The sequence below is a fragment of the Manis javanica genome, chromosome X, assembly GCF_040802235.1.
Source record: "Manis javanica isolate MJ-LG chromosome X, MJ_LKY, whole genome shotgun sequence".
NCBI lineage: Eukaryota > Metazoa > Chordata > Mammalia > Pholidota > Manidae > Manis > Manis javanica.
The window spans coordinates 5176979-5197926 of NC_133174.1; the positions used below are offsets into that span (position 1 = coordinate 5176979).

Consider the following 20948-nt stretch of genomic DNA (forward strand, 5'->3'; position numbering starts at 1 on the left):
TGACCTTTCCTGGTTAGATGAGGCCGCTTCTCCACCCTGCCCCGTCTTCTTCCATTGCAGCTTTTATTTTCTTCAGTAAAGTATCATTTTCATATTTTAAAGTACACCCTTTCAAAGAGTTCAGGTCCAGCTTCTGCCGGTTGTTGACAGCCTGGTCAGCAGTGGCCCGATTGAGCTGAAAACAGCTCTATCACTGCCTGAATCCCCTTGTACTCAAAACCTCCTGCCATGCCCCTGGGAACCGCCGCTCTCTTCCACACTTTTGCCTTTGTAAGAATGTCATTAAATGGAGTCTTACTGCCCTTAGCCTTTAGCGCCTGGCTTCTGTCTCTCAGCGTAACGTGGGATTCGCTCATGCTGTTGCACGCACAGGTCCTTCGCTGTTTATTGCTGAAGCAGTATTGCATTTTAAGGATGCAGGAAAGCTGGTCTGTCCATTCTGTTGAAGAACATAAAAGTTGTGATGATTACAACTAAACCTTGTAGAAACACCTGCATACAGGTTTTTGGGCGTGAACGTAGGTTTTCATTCCTTCTGGGTAAATATCTAGGAGTGGGATTGCAGGTCGTGTGTTAAACATGGACGTACATGGATCAGAAGCCACTGCGTCATTTCCATCTCCCTCGGCAGCAAGGCCCTTCGTCAATATGAGTAGTTGTACCGATTGGTTTCAGTTGCAGAGCAGATGTGTGTCTGTAGCACAAGGCATATTGGAACGTAGGTAAAAGGACATTAGCCCCGGCGCGTGTATCTGCAGGATGCCGATAAAGTGTTACACTTCCTCTTAGAGTTTAAAATTAGCCTTCCTGAACCAAACCCGGTCAGTTTCCGCCAGTGACTTTCACCCAGATCTGCTGAATGAGAAGTGCCCACCTTCTCCCACTGCAGTGCACTTTCTGCATGAAAATAGAAATTCTGCGGCCTGGCCAGTGCTCCAGTGGGGAAGACTGAGCATCGGGCAGGACATACGTCTGTCTGTGCCAGCTTCCAGGCAGGTAGGATTCCTGCAGGCAGGGACCTCAGTGGGGCAGATCCTGAAACTTTGATGCATGTATTTACCCATACTCCCAAGGTATTAATGTCATCAAAACCTGAGCAAGTTATTTCTCCACCTCAAGTTCTGAGCCTGACATCAACTCATCCACGAAGCACAGGCATGATGCTTCCTAAGACCACTTGAGATTGTAATGGTGCTTGTGGCCAATGAGAAGGGGACACGGTGAGAAACTGACGTCCACGGTTTTGTGAGGTGCGTGTGTATGAGGAGGTTGCCTGTCCCAGTGGCTGTCATTGAAGGGAGCTTCTCATGGTGGTACATGGCAGAAATACATTTGTCATATATCGCAAATCACCAGGAGGATGAACTTCTTTCTTCATTGTGAGGATGTCAAGGTCTTTGAGTATGATTGAAAGCTCCTGGTACACTGGAACTCACGTTCTCATTTGTCTTGTGTTGTCAAGAGGTGAATTTAATATCCATATTTATCGCCTCCGGGAGCATCACCACAGATGCCCCATTCATGTAGGAGCGTTGGCAGTTTTCAGACCAAAAAATCTGTACCCTAGACAGTGCTGTTTTCCTGAAGAAACATGTGAGTAGCTGGTAGAATGAGGCATGTTTCCCCTGAGCGGTAATATACACATGGCTCCCTATGTGTGCCATCCTCGAGTAGCCATGTGTTATGTGTCATCCAGGGAAGGTGGGGAAATACGTACCCCAACTGTCAAGAAAGGTTTTAAATGGAGCTGGCATGGCATTTCTCATCACTTGTGGGGCTTCTCTGCCGAGAAAAATAATAAAGATCTCCTCTCCAGATGGCACACTTTGTGCCCCGTGATGCTCCTCTGTAATGTCAGTGTGGGTAGCACACAGGAGAAAGAATGAGTAAGGCTGAGGCCCAGGCACAAACCGAAAGGCTGTTCTGTTTTAACCGCGCAGAGAGGTTGTTTTCTGGGAAGACTGCCTAGTTTAAACATTGTCTATGTCAGTGCAGCCGCCTCTCGGCCCCAATGGGGAAAGGACCTGTTCTCATGAGGCAGCCAGGCCGTACTGGGGGAAGGAGCAGGGGCGGGGACAGGGCTCAAGGGCGGCTCCCAGGCCACTTCCACAGAAACAGTAGATCCCCTCTGTGCACCCACTGACTGAGGGCCTGTGAAAGAGAGCGGTCTTTACGATCCAAGCAGCCTAAATTCAAGAAGGGCTCTCGGGTGAATTCCGGTCCATCAGTGGAAGAAGCACCGCTGACCGGGAGCTCCCGCTACGTCAGAAACCACCAGCCCCCTTCCGCCAGGTTCTTGCTTAATTTCATTTGAATCTCTGCTTGACTGAAGATTGAGCAGTCTGTGTGGAGTGTCATTTCTGTCCCTAGCTCATCTCAGATTTGAGGGGTGATGAGTTGGAGGACCTACTGGGAAAGATGTGCTCCCTCCCTTCAAGGATGAGTTTCTCCCTTTGGGTGGCCCTAAAACGTTCTTTTAAAAACATCACGGTGGAATCAACCCAGATGTCCGTGGATGGACAAATGGATAAACGAAGTGTGGTGCGTCCATAAGGACGGTCTTACTCAGCCTCATGAAGGGGGGCATTGTGACTCCTGCTGCAGCATGAATGAGCCTGGAGGGCAGATGCCAGATGCAATAAGCCAGTCCCAAAGCAGCAAGTGCTGCAGCATTCCCCTTCCAGGAGCTCCCTCCAGTCGTCAGGTCCAGGGGCAGAAAGAACGGTGGGTGGCCAGGGGCCGGGTTCCGCAGGGACAAAGCTTCTGTTTGGGAAGATGACACCGTTCTGAAGATGGAATGTGGGGCTGCTTTGCACATCAGTGTGAACTGCCTAATGCCATTGAATTTGTACACTGAAAAATGGTTCAGATGGTACATTTTATGTTAGATTTTACAATGATATTTTTATAAATTCCAGTATCAGAGGTAAGAACTTCATGGATAGGTTATTTTAGAGTTGGGAAAATTAATCGCAAAAAGAAGAAAAGGAAGCCCCTGGGTTTGAATTCCCCAGGAACATCATTACAGTTAGAGGCTTTTTAATAGAACTACACAGTGTTTGGGCAAGTCCTTGGCATGCTCAGTGTCACTTGTGAGCTGATTGCTGTCTGACACAATGTGGTTATTTTAAAACTGATACAGACCACAGCAGCTTCGTTTGTAACACACTGGGAGCTGGAAACTGCCACGGTGTCCTTCAGTGGAGGACCAGCTACACAGTGTGGTTCGTCCATTCCCTGGAGGCCCACTAAGCAGTGAAAAGGGATGAAGGATGCTACGTGCCACAGCCTGGACGGGTCTCCAGGAGGGGTGTTTGGGAGCGCAGCCAACATTAAAGACCACGTGCTGTATGGTTCCATTTATATGACACTGTTAAAACTATAGGACGTTAGAGGTGGCTGCCGGGGTTGGGGTGGGGTGAGAGCCCCTGCAGAGGGGCATTTGGGGGTTCTTTGGTGTCAGTGCAAGAGGTCTGTGTGTTCACCTGGGAGGTGATCACTCACGGACACACACGGTAAAATGCACACATAGATGATGCACGCATACACACACACACATACACGCAGGTCAGACATGGTGGAAAGCAAACATGTTTGCAGTCTGGCAGCCAGTCAACTAGACATCAGCTTCTTGGTTTGCACATTGTCCTACAAGAGGTAAGGTCACCACTGAGGGGAGGCCGGATGAAGCAGATAGGAGGCTGTAGTCTTTTTGAAACTTTCCATGGTCCGTAATAACTCTGGAATTATTAAATCAAAATAGATTAAACCGAAAACATAATTTTGTGCTTCCATTTTCTCCAGAGCCCTCTGTGTGTGTGAGAGGGAAAGGGTGGTCAGTTATACAAAGGCAGCCAAGACAGTCTAATTAAATTTTGCAGCTCATTAGCCATAGCGTGGGCCTAGGTTTTCATGGGGATGTTATTTTGCACAATGGATTTGAGTAACGGCCATATTAATTTACAAATGGATGGCCACACAAACCTTCAGAGGCTTTTGGAAACAGGAGAGTAATGAAAAATCATCTGAAAGTGAACAGCAGTCACATATGTAGCTTGAATTTTTGCACCCTTGGAATTCAACAAATGCAGATGGGCCCCGTATGCCATGCCACCCAGCTGTCTCCTCCTGGGTAACTATCTTAGAAGCAGTTGTACATCTGATTGGGGCCACCAAGCAGCCCACATGTTTATTCGGAAGATATGTCTGTGCACAGCTTCTTCCCTGCCCCTTTTCAAGTGAGTCTTAAAATGTTTTTAAAATATACCCTTACGAACTTCAGTTTGAAGGGTTCTATAATGCCCACTAGATGCCACCACTCAGCCTCCCCTCCACTGTGACAAGCACAAATGAATCCAGACTTTGCCCCAAGTCCCCTAGGGGCAAATCACCCCAAGTTGAGAACTACTGGTTCAGATCTTTTAGCTGTGGACTATTTTGTCTTCCAGCTCGGTTTTTCATAGCTAAGTGGAGTTTTGGTGGGATCCCCACTTCTTCCCCCTTGTCTTCTTTTGGGGCTGCATGTTGATTCCCTGTGCTGCAGAACTGAGACTTTTAACAGTGTGCAAAATGCACTCCTTGTTTTTATCAAAATTTCCCAAGGTATTTTTCCCCTCAAGGAAGGCAGAAGTCTGCCAAAAGCATTCTCCAGCATAAAATAAAATAATTGGGAGTAACAGACTTCGAATATAATATTTTTTGGCTCCCAGTGAAAAGGTTAGATAACCAGGAAAAGGGTGTTACCCTTAATATTTGTGAATAGTTGTGTCTACGAGAATGGTTAAGCAGCTTTGCCCACTGTAATGGTCGCAGCTGACCGGTTACCCGGTAGGCTCCACTGTGTTCCTAGGACCATCAAGTGCCTTCTTTGCAAGACACATTTCCACGGACTCAGGAAATCATTTTAATGGATCGGCTATCTCAATTTACACCAAAGTGCAGGACTTCTTGTTCAGCTCAGTCTGTAAAAGTGTATTGTGACTGCAGTGGCTCTTTCACATCACAAATGTGTGTCCCTGTTTAAAAAGAGAATCTTTATGAAATGATAAGGGCAAGCATTCTTTGAGGTAGGGGTAGCCTTTGGTTTAGAAATAATAAGAGAAAAGATTACTTTCCTCAGGTCATCAGTAAGGAACACCTGAATGATCTTGTCCATATTCTTAGAGGATGACTGTGCCTCTCAGTCATGTGAAGAGTACTATCTCCTGTGTGAATGTTCCTCCCGTCAGTATAAGCAGTATTTGTGGTTTTATGCTGGGCCCCCAAGACCACCCTCGGGCTGGGACTTGATACAAGACTTCACAGGACTCAGCAGCTGTTATACTCCCAGCGTATTAGAGTAAACGTCACAGATGGTGGTGTACAGCACATGAGTCATGACTCTATTTAACAATAGTGTGCTGTATTGTGGAAGGTGCTAAGAGGCAAATCCTCGCCATGCCAGATGAAGGCAACTGTGTGAGGCGATGGAGGTGTTAACTCACCTGCTTGTGGTAATAATTTCACAGTGTGTATGCGCATGTATAGCACACCTTGGCATTGTACACCTTAAACTCGCACGATGTTCTGTGTCAACTGTATCTGAATAAAACGGAGAGGGAGAAAAGATACAGATTAAAATGAGCAAAGGGAAGAGGGTATGGGGCCTAGTGCAGGAGAATCCAAGCACGTGCTTGCAGGTGTCGCCTCCCAGCGGAGTGACAGAACAGTGCCTCATTCTGCCAGCAACATGTGATGTCACATGGGCATGCTCTGCTCTTAAAGGGGGCCAAAGAACTAGAGAGGACACGGCTGTCCCCACTGCTCGGTCCAGGTTGGAATCTGGGTTGTGGTTTCATATCTACCATCTGTGTTTGTGAATAAGTTGCAGTTCCATTTTTGAAATAACTCTTAAAAATGGAAGGGTGGGTAAGCAGTAGGAGAATGTGGTACCTGTGGCTTTCACAGAGAGAGGAGGAAAACGTCCTCCTTGCTCGCTGTGGGGCATCCATAGTTCACTGTCCCCCGGCAGGGGTGCCCGTGCTCGGCTGCCAGTCCCGAGCATGGGAGTGACTAGGGAACCTGTCTGTCCTGAATGTAGTCCATGAACTGCTTCATTAAAGACCCGAACTGCAGGGAGCTCCTGTCCACTCAAGAAGCATGGCTTTTCCTACAGCATTCGTTTGGTTTGATTATAACCACTCAGCGGCAAACTGGATTCGTGCAGTTGCTCCTTCACACGTGCCAGGTGTTCACAGCCCTCCCTACGCAGCTACCCCACTTCCTGGGCAGTCCTGGTTGTGCAATCTTATTCTGAGTCCACTGTGCTAATGTGTACATGTGTTAACGCTAAGTTCAAGCTTTGCTGTTCTTCTGCTCATCAGTTTGTTAGAGAGAAAGAAAGCCAGCCATTAACAAGGAAAACCACTTGAAAATCACTGGAGTGTTTTGCAGTTGTTTAAATATGTGTCTTGCTCAGTATAGCTGGACAGTTTCCATTGCTATTAACATCAAAAAAGGGTTAATTCTGTTGAAGGTGCCTGGAAGGCTTATACCGCCACTTCCTACACTAAAATTTGGTGGCGATATGAAAAAGTCTGAGGTGGTTCCATTTCTTTTTTTAGTAGCTAAGATGAAATAGCCACTTTCAAAGTGCCTGTCTGTAAAGTTCATACCCGTAAGACCTGCTCTGAAATTCTACTGTCACCTTAAAAGTACCCGGTTTTGATATGTTTTATTTCCTGCCAACTTCCATTTCTGTCTTCCTTCCAGACTGAAGAGCAAGTCACACGGACTATTGGACACCAAGTTGCCCTCTTCCTAGGTTTTCTATACACACATACTTCAGACTTGCTGTGGGTTCCGTTCTAGACGAGCAGAATAAAGCTAATGTATTGTAATAAAGCAAGTCAAATGGATTTTTTGGTTTCCAAGTACATATATAAAAGTTATGTTTACCCTATACTGTAGTCTATTAAATGTGCCATAAACAGTGTTATGTCTAAAAAAGTATATATGCCTTAATATAAAAAGCGTTTGTTGCTAAAAATGCCAGCCGTCATCTGAGCTTTCAGCACATCTGATGTTCTTGGTGATGCAAGGTCTTGCCTGGATGTTGAGGCTGTGGACCGAGCAGGGTGGTGGTTGCTAAGGAAGGCTGGGGCGGCCGCCGTAACTGATGGCAAGGAGACAGCAACGAAGTTCCTGCATGGCTGGGCTCTCCGTTTCACGGACAGTTTCCCGGGAGTGGGCAGGGCTGTTCGATGGCAGTCTCCCCACAACAGAACCTCTTCCAAAGTGGGAGTCCATCCTCTCAAACCCAGCTGCTGCTGTCCTAACTCAGTCTACGTCATATTCTAAATCCTTTGTTGCTATTTCAGCAGTCCTTACAGCACCTTCACCAGGAGCAGATTCCACCGCAAAGAAACCACTTTGTTTGCACATCCCTAAGAAGCAACTCGTCATCTGCTAAAATTCTATCATGACATTGCAGCAATAAAATAAAATAACAATGGAAAAGTTTGAAATATGGTGCAAATTACCCAGATGTGGCACAGAGACATGTAGTGAGCAAATGCTGTTGGAAAAATGGCGCCAGAGACTTGCTCCGTGTAGGGTTTCCACCAACCTTCCATTGTAAAAAGTGCAGTGTCTGCAAAGTGCGATAAAGAGGAGCCCAGTAAAACGAGGTGTGCCTGCGTGTTACTTCACTGGGACCTCCTCGTCCATCCACTTCTTTCTTTTTTTTTATTAAGGTGTCATTGATAGAAACTCTTACGAAGGTTTCACATGAAAAACACTGTGGTTACTACATTCACCCATATTATCGACTCCCCCCATACCCCACTAAAGTCACTGTCCATCAGTGTAGTAAGATGCCACAGAGTCACTACTTGTCTTCTCTGTGCTGCACTGTCTTCCCTGTGACCCCCCGACACACACCATGTATACCAATCATAATGCCCTTCAATCTCCTCCCTCCCTCCCTCCCCACACACCCTCCCCTACCCCTCCCCTTTGGTAACCTCTAGTACCTTCTTGGAGTCTGTGAGTCTGCCGCTGTTTTGTTCCTTCAGTTTTTGCTTCGTTGTTATACTCCACAAATGAGGGAAATCATTTGGTACTTGTCTTTCTCCTGGCTTATTTCAATGAGCATAATGTCCTCCAGCTCCATCCATGTTGTTGCAAATGGTAGGATTTGTTTTCTTCTTATGGATGAATAATATTTCATTGTGTATATGTACCACATCTTTATCCATTCATCTACTGATGGACACTTAGGTTGCTTCCATATCTTGGCTATTGTAAATAGTGCTGCAATAAACATAGGGGTGCATATATCTTTTTGAATCTCAGGTCTTGCTTTCTTTGGGTAAATTCCTAGGAGTGGAATTTCCAGGTCAAATGGTATTTCTATTTTGAGTTTTTTGAGGAACCTCCATACTGCTTTCCACAATGGTTGAACAAGTTTACATACCCACCAGCAGTGTAGGAGGGGGTTCCGGCCAGATGTTGAGAAGCCCTATTTCAGGGAGGTCTTTCTGGAATTTCTTTCGGACGCCATCCAAGGCAGTTCCGTTTCGCACTAAATTGCATGTTACGGCAGGTCATCCAGAACAGGTCTGCGGCACATACAGCCGTTCACCCTGCACTGTTCTCTGCAGCAGAGCATCGGCATGAGGAGGGAAGGTAAGGCCTGGGTGTGGAGGAGTTTTTTTAGATAAACATAGAAATGTAAGGCTGATGGGAACATGGGCAGTGACTTAGATGCCAAGATCAGAAAAAATTCTTCTCAGCCTATTTTTATGCTTTCTGCCATGGAGAAAACCAGTGTCTACATATAGTAAGCATTGCTTCTTGAGCAGAAAATGTAATCCTCTGCTCACACTAACCCATCACTTCCAAAAAGAAATGAGCTGAAGGTAAATTAGCCCCCGAAGATGAAAATAGGATTTCCTATTCTCCCGCCTTTTCTGTTTATGGCTTCTAACTCCGTCTGTGTGTGTATATGTGTGTTTTTCCTCTATTTGATTTCTCTGACCCAGTTACCCCTTCATCCACCTTGGCCTCTCTTCCGCCTTAATTTTTATCAGCACCCTTCCGCCCCCCCACCTTGAGTCTCTCCGTCCCCACATTGAGAGGAAGGTGGGCAGCTTTCCAAGCAGCTGTGGGTCTACTGCAGAAACCCTGATGATGCAGGAAATATTGACAGATGAGAAGCTACACTGACTCTACCATGAATAGGGATGTCCCAGGGACGTCAATATTTGCACAGATGAAAGGAAATGCTACATATAAAGTAGCAGTCCACAGTTTTGCTCTCAGGATGACTCTGCTGTAAAATCGCTTCCTAGAACCAGTTAGATCTGCCAGTGGCTGTTCGCCGTCCATTAATCATGCCAGAGGTGTCTACCTCTCTCACTAGGTGGCTTTCGTGAGCACACGAACATTGCAAACCTCCTAACCACAAACTAGCATGCGTTTCCACTTCCTGTCCAATAGGGGCATCCCCAGCTTGTTACCCTACCTCTGGTATATTCCTAAAGGCAGAGTCCATGTTCCTCTGTCTCCCGGCTTCCTGGTCCCCACGTGATAAATTTTCTGTGACCCTGCATGGTGTGCCCATGTCTCAGAAATCGCAAATGATTGATTCCTTTTGCAGTGGCATTAACCTCTCCGTGTCACCTTCATAAATTCAAATCCTGTGGATTTGATTGGACAATAAGGTCATTTGTTTCTCTACATGGAATTTTAGATTCAAAAGAGCACCTGGAGACCATCTAATCCCACCTATTCATTGGTCGGGAGAGGAAGCCGGGGAAGCAGTGAGGCAGACGTAGGCCTTTGGAGTGCCTGGTGAAGCGCGCTGTCCCTGTGAGCAAAGGGAAAAGTGCCAGATCCCTCTGTCACTGCATCTGATTTTTGCTAGTTTGCTCTGTTTTACTCCTAACGTTGCTCTCTTTATGGTCATGTTGTCAAAAGATACAATTCATCTATGTTAGCCTTTTGTAATACAGAAAGCATTCTGTGTAGCTTTCATAATATAGACCTAATATAAATGGTGTTATTGATTAAATGACTTTCTTCCTCTTAAAAGGATGCCCTTTTGAGTCACTTAGAGGTTTCTAAACAGATTTCACTAGTGTGTGGTTCATGGGTTCACAGCACGGACTTGGGTCAGGTTGCCACTTGCTGTGTGCCCTTGGGGAAATTAACTATTTTGTGACTTGGTTTCCCCTTCTGTAACAGGGATTTAATAAGACTAATTCATAGGTTGTTGCCAGCTCTGAGCTCAGTCAAAAAGGGCTAATACACATAATTAGCACTGCACATCATTACCTTTATTGTTGATGATTATTCCCAAATAATGTAATGGTTTTTCATCCAGATATATATACGTGGTCAAGAGCTTTCTTTGGTGTTTTGAGACTATCACTTGTGTGACAGTCATCTTTGTCTAAAAACAGTTTTCATTCTATTGTGTTTCATTCTTGTTGTCCTGCTCCTTTTATTCTGAAGAAAATGACGACTCAGTTTTACTTGGTTTCTTAGCACCCTTCATGTCCGTCAGCCTCCCTAGTTCCTCTTAGGCATCCTTCATTTATCCATTCTGCAGCTCTGTCCTGATCCCCAGCTGCTGTGGCGGATGCTCCATGTGTTAATGGGGTGTCCTGCCTTCAACGAGCTGCACTCTTCTCTGGAGCTGGAAGATGCGCACGAGAGAGAACCTGCAGCATTGCACTGCCATGATGTACAAGGGTGGGGAGGGGCACCCCAGTAGCCTGGAGAAGACAGCATCATTTCTACTGAGAGGCCAGGGGGTCTTCTGTGGAGAAGGGTGCCTGGCTGTGTCGGCAGTGGTGAGAAGGGCGATTTGGGGCAATTTCTCAACCTCAGCAGAGTGAAATGTTGGCCCAGATCATTCTTTGTTGTGGGGGGCTGTCCTGTGAGCTCTGTGATGTTTAGTAGCATCCCTAGTCTCTACCTGGTAGATGCCAGTAGTGCACATACACCCCCTGTGACAACCAGAAATATTTCTAGATATTGCTGAATATTGGAGAGTGGGTTTCAACATGAATTTTTGGGAAGATGGACGTTTTGTCTATAGCAGAAAGAAATGAAAGAGGGGATGTAGGAGGCCATGACATTTCCTTGTGTGTGTGTGCGCATGAATGTGTGTATAATCAAGTTGGCACGCTTTTCCTATGAAGGAGCAGATAGTAAATATCTTTGGCTTTGTGCACCATACTGCCTCAGTTGCAGCTGCTCAACACCGCCACTGCAGCCTGAAACCAGCCACAGACATGTATCAACTCATGGGTGTGGCTGTGTTCCGATAAAAAAATTTTATTTATAAGCACAAGAAGTGGGCCAGACTTGGCCCGTGGGCTCCAGTTTTCCTGCCTCTGATGTAGCTGTGGATACCTGTCAGTATTCCAGGTATGCGAGTCCATTAAATACTTCATAAAGATTCTGCATTTAATGCCTTACATTGGTGCCCTTGGTATTTGTTTCAGCTGAAGATGCAGAAATCAGCCCCACAGCTGTCTGAGTGTCATGTCTGCTTTTCTCTGCCGAAGAAGCAATATTTCTAGGGCCAGTGAGTGATAATTCAGCAGGTTTTCCTGATGAATCAGGCCAACATTAACTGGGCGAAATGGCACACTGTACAAATGCAGTAGGTTATGAAGCCATTTGTGAAGGAGGTACAATTTAGCAGTGTTACAATAGCAAGAAACACAAAAGCTAGACTTGCTTTGTTTTAAATCTATTCCTATTGCCTTGTTGATGGAGACAAATTCACGTACACACTGTTGCTCTCCCAAGAGGCGGTAGCACCTGTCCATTCCAAGTGGAAAGGACTTAAAGCTGCCGTGCTTCCGGTAAAATGAGGTGCTTGCTTTAAGCCTTTCCCAGTTTGTCATGATTCTGCCTTTCTTCTCAGAAATATTTTCTCTTCCTATGGTTGTTTCCCATCAGCTTGTGTTACTGGAACTGTGTGACCAGTTGCATGTAGAAGGTGACGTGCTCTTTAATGACAACAGTTTGCCCATTGTGCATGTAAGTCACGCAGAAAGGTGAGCAGAGCAAGACCTGTGGGTAGTGTCCTTTTGGGGGTGAGTTCCTCCGGGTTGTTTGTTCTCAGCCACGGCCGGGTCAGTCAGGCAGCACCCGGAGTCATGTTGATGTGTCACAGCTGGAAGGAGGCGTCCCTGGCCTGTGTAGGCATCGATGCTGTTCACCACATATAGTGCGCGGCACCTCTCACAACAAGGAATGATCTGCCCAGATGTCAGTCATGCCACAGGTGAGGAACCCTGCCATTGAGAGGCTTGTCGCTGGTGCCTGTCCCTAAGCAGAGGGCAGCCTACTGGCTTCAGAGGGGGCTGCAGTGAGTGATAGGCACCAGGGACACTCGCCACTAGCACTGTGCCCTCACATGGATCTTCCAGCGAGGCACTGCCAAGCCTCATTCTCTTCATTTTCAACAGTTTCCACACCTGCCATTGAGCCAGTCCTGAGTATTTCCGCATCTCTCGTTGACATTTGGTTCTTTACTCCTGCTAATGTCCCATCAGACCAAAGACGAGGTCCATTGAAAACTTCAGGGAAGCTGCAGAGGCACTGAAGTCCTGCCACTCCAGCAACGTGCAAATGGACACACTCATCGGCCTGGGAGTCCGAATGGGAGGGACAGGGACAGGCTGTGGCAGTAACAGAGGCTGGGCCAGCCCCAGAGGAGAAGCATTCTGCCTGGAGACTCCCAGGAGGCCACCCCACAGCACACCGTGGCCTAAGAGGACGTGCCGTGGCAGGGCTTGCTGACACAGTGTAGACATCACGACGAGTGGACCTCAGAGCCGCAGAGCCCCCTAGGAGCATTTCACCCACTGTGTGGTCAAGGAGACATGGAGCTCGGGGTCTCCACAAGCTCGTGGTCTTCTCTCCACAGTCAGAAGTGCCCACGACCTGCTGCCCCTGCATCTGGTTCTTCCTCGCCATACTTACCCCCACACCGTAGAAAAGGCAGCGGAGAATCAGCACGTGAAGAGACCTGGCCACCCGGCCCAGGCACTCAGCCCTTCATGGTGGACCGAGGGCAGAACCCAGCGCTCCTGCCTGTTCCTGACGTCTTCCCCCACCACCCTCTTGCTTGCCGTGATGAAATCAGTGTGGCCAGAATCCAAGAAGAAAGTCCTTAAAGCAAATGGCCTGGGAAACCGTTGATTCAGAGGCGCTGCATAGGCCCACCCGAAGAAATGCAGCCCGTGTCCGTTTAGGCAGAGAGGACTCCTTTCCACAGGACAGCAAGTGCTTGTGAAGGTGTCCTGTCTCCAGTGGTGCCTGCGCCTCTCCCGTGGAGGGAGGGCCCTCGAGCAGGCAGAGCTGCTCGAGGTCCTGGTGCCCCGTGGAGCTGTCCTGCTTCGTCATTTCCCTGCACTGGGGAATCGTTCTGGCAGATTGCTTTTGGCTACCGTCTTTACGCAGGCCTCAGGCCAACACCACGTGATCTTCACTCATCTGTCCCCTTCTTCCCCTGAGCCTTCACCGAATGTTGTCACCCGTATGCTCTAGAAACCGAATCCTCATTGAAGAGCCTTGCCACAGAGAGGAAACTTAGGCAGGCAACATGCATGCTCAGCCTTTAAACACCCAGATGCACAGGGAAGCCCAGGACATCTTCAGGCCTTGGGGTACCCATGCTTTGCACACTTGTTTGCAGCCTGTGCTGCTGGTCAGAGCCACCAGCAGTCCCACTGGGAAGGGAATTGGCACCCACCCAGGGATTTTTTTTGGTTCCTGTGCCTGTGGTCTCAGCGTGCAGGGTGAACACACGAGCCCTGGAATCGCATAGTGGCAAATTGAAATTCTAGGTCAGTGTCTCATCGCATGTATGACCCTGACATGGGTTACCTAATTTCTCCAATATCTGCCTTTCTCGTGTATAAAATAGTAATAGCACCACCGTGAAGAGTCACTCTGAACACCGGGATAACGGGCCTAAAGTGCCCAGGTTTGGTTAAAGGTGGTAATGTGGTCAGATACCACTCTCTGCCTAAGTAGGTATTCTGTGGCCTGGTATTGGTGGAGGGAGGGAAGGAAGGGAGCGGGGGTCGAGCATTCTGCCATAGACTACCTTTTGTGTGCCCCCAAAATTCATACGGTGAAATGTAACCCCCAAGGTGAGGGCATTAGGATCAGGTGAGGCCTTCAGGAGGTGATTTGGTCATGAGGGTGGGGCCCTCAGGAATGGGGTCAGTGCCCCTGATAAAGGAGACCTCAGAGAGCGTCCTCACTCCTTTCACATGGAAGGACACGGGGTAAGGATGGCCGTCTCTGGGCCAGAAACAGCCTTCACCAGACAGCAGATCTGCCGACACCTTGATCTCGGACTTCTCAGCCTCCAGAACTGGGAGGAATCAGTGCTGTTCATAAGCCGCCTGGTCTGTGCTGTTTTGTTACAGTGGCACTAATGCACTTAGACATTGACCAGAAGCTTCACTGCTCATCCAGGGTTGCTCCGTCAGTAGGAGCCCTTTGTCAGCAGCTGTGCTGTGCTGAATGGGGTGCTCAGTAGCTGTTCCCAGTGGTACCCCCCCACCCGACTTTGGATCACAGCCCCAGGCCTACAAGCTGAGTGGCTGGAGCCTTGTGAGATCCCAGGACCTGATCCTCAAAAGGGAAATTTGAGCAATGGGGAGGGGCTGCAGAGGGTGATCAGCAAGCTTAAAGGAATTCGTGGCAAGTTCTTGCACCCGAACTGGGCCAAGAATAGGCAACAAATAAGGGCTGGCTTTATTTTTCATTTCTATTATTATTGCAGTGGGCGTGCCCTGCAACTAGGCCTTTTAGGGGTACCAGGAGGATAAGAAATGGCCCTGGAAATGCAGTGTTCTGTCCCCGTCAGCTGGTGGAGACACAAACGGTCAGGAGCCCAATGGGTGGGACCGTCGGCTATCAAGAGTCAAGAATTCTTAGGAGGGAAAAATCACTGTGGCCTGTACATTGACGGGGAAGACTCCGGGCCACATGGAGTCAGCCCAGGGAGCCACTTTTTCTAGTCCTGCTCCATCAGGTCACCCGGATTTTCTAGTCTACACCGCAATTGCTGGAAACCTGAGTGATAAAGCTTGGAGATAAGACTATAGCGTGGCACAGGTGCAGGCAAGAGTCTGCCTAACAGGACTGGGCGGTTCTGGTTTGTGAGGAGTGGGTGGGGAAAGGTGGGTGGAGAGAGAAACCAAGTTGGAAGGAAGAGGTGAGGCTGATGGTAAAAGGCCTTCCTTCCAAGAGCAGGAACAGAGGAACGCCAAGGAGCCCCTCAGAGGGGCTCTTCTGTGCCACCTGGTTCAGGTAGCTAGTTTTATAAAGAAAGGTACAAGGCTGTATGTAACGGATCATAGTCCTTACAGCGGCTACCACATTCCTCTGTAACATAAGTTAATAACATGTTTCAGAAATTGTATATAATCAAGCAATGGGGAATGAACAGGGTGGAAAGACGAGAGGTGGGCAGGAAGAAGGGGACAAAATACCTTTCCTGGAGGAATATTCCCCTCTGGTGAGCGTTGTGTTTATTGCAAAGTGGGGTTGTGTTTTGGCGACGAAAGGGAGGCATCCCCAGGGTGTTGGGTCTGACGGGAAGGACCCACACACTGCCCGGCTGAGCAGGTGGCGTCTCGGAGCAGCCTGAGTACGGCATGCCTCCGGGCTTTGTTGGGGGGGGGGTTCCCCAGGAGCTACATGGCCCACCAGCATGCAGGCCGAGCCAGCTGCAATGGAAGGGTGTCGTGGAGAGACCCCTTGGGGGCAGGGTTCCCGGGACCCCCACAGCGAGGGGCAGGTGGAAAGCAAGAGGACAGCTGTGCCCAGGCGGTAATGCTGAGAGTGAGGTTGAAAGCGTGCAGACTGGATTCTGGTTTCTGCAACAGAAACGTTCTTGCAGGGCAGACTCCATCTTCTGCTGTGCTCTTCAGGGAGCTGAAGTGGCTCACCCTTAAAACTGTTTTGTACAAACATCAGTCTCTGTATCTCTTCCTCTCTGCGTGCTCACTTCACCCCAGATCTGAAGCTGGGCGTCCTGTGATAGCAATATCTGGCCCCGCCAGTAAAGTGCCTTTGACATAAGGTGCCCCCTGTGGGTGTCGCAGGCTGTGCCTTCCGCCCTGCAGTTCAGGCCTCCCGGAGACCTGGTTTCCCTGTCTCATTACAGGTTTTTCCCACTCGGCATTCACATTCGGGATCGAGAGCCACATCAGCCAGTCGAACATCAATGGGACACTTGTGCCCCCGGCTGCCCTCATCTCCATCCTGCAGAAGGGACTGCAGTATGTGGAAGCTGAGATCAGCATCAACGAGGTACGTGTACCCTGGGACGCCAGGCAGCCGCCTGGCCCCAAAGCCAGCAGGCCCCGGGGTAGCGTGCGCAGCTCGGTAAGCGAGCCTCAACCCAACAGGCAGGTCCCTTAGGGATTTGACAGTAACTTAGGGTGACTTTTCTTTCACTTGTGGTAATGTGTTATGTGACTAAGAGGTAGCAGTCATCAATACACAAGGAGCAAGCTTTCGGTGCCCCCCACACGTTTCTGTTCCATTCGTGTGCACAGTTACCAGCTGTGTCATCACAGTGTTGCAGTAGGTCCCCAAATCTGAAAACTATTCAGCAGGTATTTAGCTGCTTCACACTGCAGAGCAGACATTTGCCTTGTACAGGCACAGAAAATGCTCGCCTTTCCTGCTGTGAGACATGTTGAAGTAGAATCTGTATTTAGTGTGAATCTGATGGGCAAAGCCAGGAATCAGAAAGAGGATGATGACTCGTGTGCAAGACGATTTTGAGCAGTGGTCTTGTTACTGTGGTCGTGGTAGAGCTTTTGCGGGAAACGGACCAGTGATAAGCACTTTAAATTGCCCCGATTTGCTTGTATCCCGTCCTTTTTAGATGGGCGCACAATGAGTACTCGAGCGGATTTTGTACCAGCTTTTAAATGGGGTGATTTGGTTTAGAGTGGCTGCTCTCCCCGCCACCTCTGTTTTGCACTCGGGGCTCTTCTGTGAGGACGCCCAGGGCTTCCCCTGATCTCTGCGACCTCTCTCGGCATGGCCACACCCCATGCCAATCCTTAGGTCTTTCTCCCACCTTGCTCAGGGCACGCTGTTCTTCCCTGGCCTTGCCTGATGAGTCAGCCCACACAGCTCACGTGGTCAGGCGCCCGTGTGTGTGGTCCCAGGGCCACCAGCTGCTCAAATCACCCCTTCCAGGATCACGCCCCCTGGGCCCGCCTCCTTAAATCCCTCCAGGTTTCCTCCATCCTGTCTTCCTTAGAACGGACTTCATCTTTACAAGCCTGTCTTATTTATAGCATTTAAGTCCACTTTTTCGTTGGTTTTCAAAGAGCTCTTTCAGAAATTGCAAAGTCATATATCCTGTGTTCTGTCACTTGCATTTTTCTACCATTTTCCAAAAACCCACATCTCTGAAAACACCCGAGTTTCTGCCTCCCCTGTGCTTTTTTGTCCCCAACAGTGTCACCTTCTCTTCCTTCTCTTTCTTTTTCTTACACGGGTGTGTGTGTGTGTGTCTGTGTGTCTGTGTGTGTCAGAGCTCGGGGGTGTTTTCCTCCAGGTCTTTGAGCCCCATCTGGTCTCTTTTTCTGCAAAACAAACAAATGGGGAATAGGAGTACACCACCTCAGTGGCCCTGCCAGCTCTCAGATCATGTGAGGTTTCAGTTCCGTTTCCCTGCCCCCCCACCCCACCCCACCCCGGTCGTGTGTTGAGAGGTCCCCGTATCCTTCTCTTCCTCCACAGTTCAAATTCCAGTGTGTCCACAGGTGAATATTTGTCACTTAGGTTACTGATCATTAAAAAGGGAGACAGGGTGCTTTTAGAGCTTAAACCAGAAAGTGTGTTCTTACTCCAGGCAGTCACCACTGTTTACACCGTAGTCGTCCATCCCAGGCGCGAACCTGCAGAGGAGGGAGGCGACAGCCTGAACCGATGCGTGAGTGGCTGAAAGGTGACCAGCTGGCTGCCTGTTTACACTTTTTGTATTGTTGCCTTATTTTCAAATATTCTATTGTAACCAGAAGTCGGCTGCGGTCATGTTTCACTTAGGTACCGTTCAGTTGCTGTGTCTTTTTCCGTTTTCCCCATTTCTGAGATAACTCAGCTTCAGAACATACAAAAATGTGTTTGCACATCCAGCAGCCACAACCCAGAAGCCCTGAGTTTCATGTGACTCTGATCTTTGGAGTGCTTTCTCAGAAAAGAACTTCCCCCTGTGTTTTTATGTGTGGGTGGAAATTTTTTCATTGGACATGGAAACCAGAGAGTCAAAAGTTCAAAATATGTGCATCGCAGCTAAATGAGGCCAGGTCAGCACATCGCGACTCTGTCGGTGCCCATCCTGAGCCTAAGAAGTCGTTTCGCGTGACAGGATGTGCGTGTTCTGTTAACTCAGATGGACAGGTGTGCCAGGAACAGACTCTGGGTGGTGAAGGAGTCCCCTCTGGGCCGGAGGTGCGTCTCCCACACGGCAGGGCTGCTGCTTCTCAGAGACGTACTGTCCTTGTCACAGCATTTGGACTGGCTTTCTCAACCCCAGCCCCCCAGGCCTCTGGGACCTGGTGGTACTCAGCGGCGGGGCAGGGGGGTGGGAGGGAGGCGTCCTGTGCACTGTGGGAAGGTGGGCAGCCCCTGACCTCCACCCACCGGCACCAGGAGCGCCCCCCAAGTTGTGACACCTAAACATGCCTGCAGGCTTTGCCAGAGCCCCGGGGTGGGGGGGAGTCTTCCCTGACAAAGCTGAAAACCACTGCCTCAGGGACAGGTTTTGTCACAAAGTCAAGTGCAAGGGCTCAGGTGTCCACAATGTCCCACTTCAGGTTGGTGTTTACCGGATGTTACAGCGGCTAGTACACCCAGTCCTCCATCCGTGCCGGGGCTCATCTGCAGCCCCCAGGGCGTCCCCTACCCTGTCGGCCTTTCCACGGCCGCCACATGCAGCCTCTCCTTCCTCCCCTGCTGGCCGCTGTACGGCCTCCACGTGCAGCCTCTGCCTGTACCTGCTGACCGCACCCCACCAATGCACAGCGCCCACGTGCACCCTCCCAACCTGCCAGCCCCCTGCACGGCCCCACGTGCAGCCTCAGCCCACACCACCTTGGCTGGAGCCCAGTGCCACGGGAGCTGAAGGCTGTCCCCCTGCCTCTCCCCAGGACGGCACAGTGTTTGACGGCCGCCCCATAGAGTCCCTGTCCCTGATTGACGCGGTGATGCCTGACGTCGTGCAGACGCGGCAGCAGGCCTTCCGGGAGAGGCTGGCTCAGCAGCAGGCTTTGGCGGCGGCAGCCACAACCACAGCCACAGCCACAGCGGCAGCCACAGCAACCCCAGCAGCTGTCTCCCAGCAAAACCCACCAAAGAACGGAGAAGCCACGGTGAACGGGGAAGAGAATGGGGCGCATGCAATCAGTAAGTACGGGGCTCCAGGAGCTTTGGGCATCTGGTCTCTCTGTCCTAAGCTGGTCAAGCCCAGACTCCCCGAGGGTCTGCCTGCCGTGTGCTTCGCACAAGGTGCTTCTAGTACTTTGTTACTGTTCAGCCAGAAAGGCGCCATGCACTGTCCTGTCACTGGAATCCCCATGCGCCATATTCCTGAATCATGCATCCTCTTTTAGGAAATAGTACTACTCTGAGAACTCATTTCATACGTGAGGAGAAGCACCTGGTTACTATCCCCCCAAAAGGGTTTCATTCATCAAGGCCCCGACTCTGTCACTGGCCTTCCATTTGTTCGGCCACGATGTCAGGGTCACGGAGAAGCACCAGGTCACCGAGAGCAAGTGCTGCCGTATTTGGCTTATGCAAAACCCCAGGAGGTGAATTCATTGAGGTAGTTGCCCCCAAGTGCTTGGCAGGTAAGTCAGGGAGACCGAATTTTTATCCAGGGCCCTGACTGCACTTTGACATGTTGCCTATAAACTCAGAGACTCTACTTTGGGGCCTAAGTTCACAGCATGTGTGTGTGTGTGTGTGCGTGTGCACCCATATATATGCATATGTGGGTGTGTGCCTGTGTTTTATACGCTTGTGAGTACATGAGTGTGCCCTCATGCTATGAGTGTGTGTGTATGTGCACCCATATATATGCATCTTGGGTGAGGCTGCCACATGCAGTCAAGCCATGCAGCAGGTTATCCTCCACAGGCCTGGGCACATGCCTTCAGGTCTCTCCCTGGCTAGAGAGGCAGGTCCAGCATGGAGTGGGAAGCCCAAGTAGGCTCTGATGCAGACTGTATTACAGTACAATGACATAGGCCAGCATTCTGGTCTGAAATGAGAAGACCTCCCACGGGCAGGCTCCATCCTCGCTATTACGATGATGGGCAGCCAAAGAAGGAAATATGTGGCTTGTACCACGAGTCGCTTGGGCTGTCCACTCACATGGGCTTTAACTCTCAACCTTTTGCAAAGAAAGAAAATAAGAGCAAAATAAGCATTGTTTTCTTAGTCTTCCATCATAGAAAGTAATTTGTTATTGGGTGACCTTCGAGAAATCTGTGTCTGCAAAGACAGAAATTGTGCAAGCTTTTAAATTGTGCCAGTTTATTTTAAATCTTAAACTCTAATGGAGCATGGCCATGGACACAGTGTCAGCTCAAAGACAGATAGCCTTCATGTCATGATTACCCGGGGGTTAATTCTTGCACTCAGGAGTACGTTGGAGGGCTTGCACGGCCTCCTCCCTGGCTTGCTGTCCTGTGGAATCAACTTTTTGTGTCCTGCAGCCTGTGCTGCCTACAGCCGGCTTCCATCTTGCTGCTAGGCAGGCTGAGGCCAGACCTGGTTGGTGTCTGAACTTCTATTTCGTTCTGACCTTTAAGAATCTGCTCTTCTGCCACTTGGGAGAAAAACAGCCACTTTCCAGGATGGTTCTCTTGAGGGTGGCATTCAACCTGGCTTTT

General features: G+C 49.3%; 1 protein-coding gene across 9 annotated transcripts in view; it reads left to right on the top strand.

The window, feature by feature from the left end:
• Nucleotides 1-20948, top strand: part of TBL1X (transducin beta like 1 X-linked) — a 199785-nt gene that overhangs the window by 164674 nt on the left and 14163 nt on the right. For 8 of the 9 annotated variants that reach the window (XR_012127440.1, XM_073227780.1, XM_073227778.1 and 5 more), the window contains 3 exons: nucleotides 16193-16338; nucleotides 19200-19455; nucleotides 19662-19901. Coding sequence is in view for 8 of the 9 variants with exons in the window: in XM_073227780.1 (XP_073083881.1) it covers nucleotides 16193-16338; nucleotides 19200-19455; nucleotides 19662-19901 (642 nt within the window). In the remaining variant the exon portion in view is untranslated. The remainder of the gene's footprint in view (nucleotides 1-16192; nucleotides 16339-19199; nucleotides 19456-19661; nucleotides 19902-20948) is intronic. The other variant, XM_073227779.1, reaches the window with a different exon arrangement.